We start from the raw sequence: 4589 nt of genomic DNA on the forward strand, positions 1-4589 counted from the left end.
CCCGCCCCCGAGGCCGGCGCCCCGGCGGCCGTCCCCCCGCGCCCCGGCGGCCGCCCGGCCAGTGGCGGTGACCACAAGGCTCTCAGCACCTCCGGAGAGGACACTCTGAGCGACTCAGGTAAAGACCGTGCCAGAGGCCGGCTGCCTCCCGGGAGCACTGGAGCCGGAGTCGCGCTCCCTTTGTTACTCTTCGTGGGTTTGGCTTGGGGGGTAATTTTTAGAGGTAATGTTGGTGGCAGAGGGCCAGTTTCCTCCAAGCCGAGCCCCGGGATGAGGAGGAGAGGGGGAGTGGAAGCTGCCAAGAGGGTGTTCCCCAAAGTCTCACCCTCACCGAAGTTCCTTCCACCCTCTCTGGGAGCCCGACTCGATCCCTGGCCCTCACCCATTCCCCCACCTCTGTTGTAGCCAGTCTAGGGATAAAATTAGGAAAAGTTGGGTACCCAAAACTGGGTGGGAGTGTAGAGGTGCCCTGGGTGCCTTTTCGGTGCAGAAACCTGTTAGCACGAGGGTGGAGAGGGACTGCCTCCCGGGTCAGGGGAGGGCAGGTGCGGGGAGAAGACATAAAGGCGGTGAAAAATCCTAGGTAGGGCGCAGGAAGGTAGAGGGAGGTCGCCCAGATGGCTACTACCGGTTTTATTTATTTATTTTTCTCAAGCCTGGGTAGTCTTCCCCGCCCTCGGTGGGTGGTGGGCTCTTTGCTCCTGGTCCGTGGCCAGCAGGCGGCGATATACTGGCCCGCGTAGGATCTGAAAGGCTGGGGGTGGTGGGGGCACCCCTCCCTCCCTCCCTCCCTCCTTCTCCCCTCCCTCCCTCCATTCAGCAGCTGGTGGCAAGGACAACAGCGGTTGTGTCCATTCTCAAGGGGCTGCCTCTTTACACGGTGCAGTGCGAACTGGGTCCCGTTTTGTCTCTGGCGAGAATTCTGGGACTAATTTCAGATCAGAGTGACTCTGTGACCCAGTGCCCTTCAAGGTGAGGGCGGGCACTTAGGCCCTCCAGGAATGCACACACGCGCTGGAAGGCACCCACTGATCGCTTCTATTGTGTGCCGATGTCTGCCTTCAGCTGTAGGGTTGGGTTGAAACCCAGACTTTGCCTGGGACTCTGGAGGTAAAGAACTCTGTCCAAACACTTGACTAGCCCTTGTCCTGGCTAGAGGGGGGTGGGAGGGAGCTGGGGCCCCATTGGATCTTGAAAACCCGGTGTTCTCAGAATGCAGGTGGATAAAAAGCCTACCGTGTCCTTGAGGGCCAAGGATGGATCCCTCTAAGGCTCCTAGAAGGAAACTTGGTGATAAGACTCCAGTTTGAATCGGGTCTGTCCCTTTAATGTCTGTGCCTTGACAGCTCTCAGTGAGGAAGCACTTCCTTCCAACAGCTGTCTTCTTGGCAGAAAACCAAAACATTGGCTTAAAGGGACCCACAGACTGGAACAGCCTCACATTTCGGCTTTAGAACAAATCCCACAATTGTTCAGCTTTCCGGCCCCCTTCAGATCAAGCAGAAGATGTGTTTTGGTTTTCATGCTTGCATTTTAAACAGTAATTTGTGATCCCAGCGAGGTAGTAGAGGAGGAGAGAGGGGAAATGCAGACATGATGCTACATGTTTATGTGTTGCTGTTATTGACGGGGACTTTGGGAAGAGGGGCCCCCCACTTTGGGGTTTAGAGTTCCCGTGGATTCCGACTTTGTAGTTCAGATTTGGTCTTTGTTAGATAAACACCTGCTTACTATACGGCACTCAGGTTTATTTTTCTGCCTCAGTTCATTAAATTGCCCTTTCAGCGTAAGGACTTAAAATCAAACTCAACTATGTGTCAGTTGCTAAAAGAGAGGCTCCTGAAAAGGGGATCCTTGGGTCTTAAGTGTGGAGATAGAAATATGAGCGAGTCTTTGGGAAAAACCGATGATGATAAAAGCTTACCGTTTGCTGAGCATCCTCTGCTAGGCCCGGTTCTCTATGTATTACTTGTCCAACTCAACAACCCTGTGGTATTATCCCCGTTGTAACTGAGACTTCAGAAGTTTAACTTGCCCAGGGCCCCCCAACTCGTGTGCGCTGGAGTCAGATTCTGTCCGACCCCGAAGCCCAAGGAGTTTATATTTTTGCCACCTGCTAAAGTCTGAGTGGAGGCTGAAGGGTCTCGGAGTGTGGGCAAGGTGGAATTTCCAGATGTATTTCATTTCGAGACGCTGGGTAGGACCCTGTGCACATCTGTGTGGGTGGATCCCCATGCCTGCAAGCTATGGGCTGGTGCCTGCCAGGAGAGACCAAGTGTAGAGCTCAGGGTGGTCCCTGTGTGTCTCACCAAGAGAATGACTCCCATCTTGTTCTTAGATGACGAAGATGACGAAGAGGAAGACGAGGAGGAGGAAATCGACGTGGTGACTGTGGAGAAGCGGCGGTCCTCCTCCAACAGCAAGGCCGTCACCACCTTCACCATCACTGTGCGCCCCAAGAACGCAGCCCTGGGCCCGGGGAGGGCCCCGTCGGGTGAGCTGATCCTCAAGCGCTGTGTCCCCATCCACCAGCAGCACAACTACGCCGCCCCCTCTCCCTACGTGGAGAGCGAGGATGTGCCGCCCCAGAAGAAGATCAAGAGCGAAGCCTCCCCCCGCCCCCTCAAGAGTGTCATCCCCCCGAAGGCCAAGAGCTTGAGTCCCCGCAACTCTGACTCGGAGGACAGCGAGCGCCGCCGGAACCACAACATTCTGGAGCGCCAGCGCCGAAATGACCTGCGGTCCAGCTTCCTCACGCTCAGGGACCACGTGCCAGAGCTGGTGAAGAACGAGAAGGCTGCCAAGGTGGTCATTTTGAAAAAGGCCACCGAGTACGTCCACTCCCTTCAGGCTGAGGAGCATCAGCTTTTGCTGGAGAAGGAGAAGTTGCAGGCGAGGCAGCAGCAGTTGCTAAAGAAAATCGAACACGCTCGGACTTGCTAAACATTTCTCGAAAACTGGACAGTCACTCTGCCACTTTGCACATTTTGATTTTTTTTTTTTTTTTTTAACAAACATTGTGTTGACATTAAGAATGTTGGTTTACTTTCAAATCGGTCCCCCCGTCGAGTTTGGATCTGGGTGGGGAGCAGGACATGTGGGGGTTCTGCCAGGACCTCGGCAGAGGGCCTGCGTGATGGGATGCCAGGTGGCCCTTGCAGTGTCCTCCATGTCCCCTCCGAGACCGCGGTCGAAGTTCGTGACAGTTGGGAGCCTCTGGGCTGTTGAAGTCACCTTGTTTGTTCCAAGTTTCCAAACAACAGAAAGTCATTCCTTCTTTTTAAAAATGGTGCTTAAGTTCCAGCAGATGTCACAGAAGGGGTTTGCCATTTGAGACCCCTGGGGAACATTTCTGTAAATACCACGGACACACCCGCCTTTTGTATACGTCCTGGGTAATGAGAGGTGGCTTTTGCGGCCAGTATTAGACCGGAAGTTCATACCTAAGTACTGTAATACCTCAATGTTTGAGGAGCATGTTTTGTATACAAATATATTGTTAATCTCTGTTATGTACTGTACTAATTCTTACACTGCCTGTATACTTTAGTATGATGCTGATACATAACTAAATTTGATACTTATATTTTCGTATGAAAATGAGTTGTGAAAGTTTTGAGTAGATATTACTTTATCACTTTTTGAACTAAGAAACTTTTGTAAAGAAATTTACTATATATATATGCCTTTTTCCTAGCCTGTTTCTTCCTGTTAATGTATTTGTTCATGTTTGGTGCATAGAACTGGGTAAATGCAAAGTTCTGTGTTTAATTTCTTCAAAATGTATATATTTAGTGCTGCATCTTATAGCACTTTGAAATACCTCATGTTTATGAAAATAAATAGCAATTAAATGATGCAGCTTTTTTTTTTTTCCTTAATAACATTAAATCCTATCCCCTCTATCCCTAAAGTGTAAGTAGTACATAACGTTATGGAGGGAGCTTGGGCTCCCTAGGCAGCCCTTTTATATCTGTGCAGCCCCCGCTGGGGCAGGGCCACTTTCCCCACTTGGTGTGGAGGGAACGGAGTTTAGGAAGGTGAAGGTGTTTCTTCCAGATTACACAGAACGGAGACGTTATTTGTGACTGTGCGCTGTAACAACTAGCATTCAGTCATTCACAAAGCACTTCCGTACATGTTGGCCATTTAATGGAATTAAACTCAGACGCCAGTCTCGGTCAATCCTTTAGAGTGAGAAGTATAATCAAGGTTGTGAAATTTGCCTATATCGGTAATATTTGTCCCATTGACGGATGGCTTTATGAGCTCATGTAGTTTGTCTCCAAGAACGTATTCTCCGAAATGCACTAGGATTTGAGGTTCTGCATTAGGCACGGTAGCAGAATAAAAAGGTGAAGTTGGTTCCTCCCCTGGAGGAGCGATCAATCTGACGCACGCAAGGACCTCATGAAGCAACAGGTGTATGGCCCAGATCAAGTGCCATGTGCCTTCAGGAGAGACACTGGGGCGCATGTAACTGTTGACTTCACACAGGTATTTGGGCTGCTCTGTGGGAGCAGGATTAACCTTTGTGGGCTCTGGAGGACAGCCAGGGTCAGCGGAATGGAGGGAGGTACAGTTCAGCT

The 4589-nt window shown here is 51.0% G+C and overlaps 1 protein-coding gene across 1 annotated transcript in view; it reads left to right on the forward strand.

Moving 5' to 3' along the window:
- MYCN (MYCN proto-oncogene, bHLH transcription factor) overlaps positions 1–3851 on the forward strand; it is a 6145-nt gene extending 2294 nt beyond the window's left edge. The window contains 1 exon segment of the mRNA XM_021697568.1: positions 2339–3851. Coding sequence (XP_021553243.1) covers positions 2339–2943 — 605 coding nt within the window. The 3' untranslated portion in view covers positions 2944–3851.
- Positions 3852–4589: the final 738 nt, after the last annotated feature.

The sequence above is a fragment of the Neomonachus schauinslandi genome, chromosome 10 (genome assembly GCF_002201575.2).
Source record: "Neomonachus schauinslandi chromosome 10, ASM220157v2, whole genome shotgun sequence".
Classification (NCBI taxonomy): Eukaryota; Metazoa; Chordata; class Mammalia; order Carnivora; family Phocidae; genus Neomonachus; species Neomonachus schauinslandi.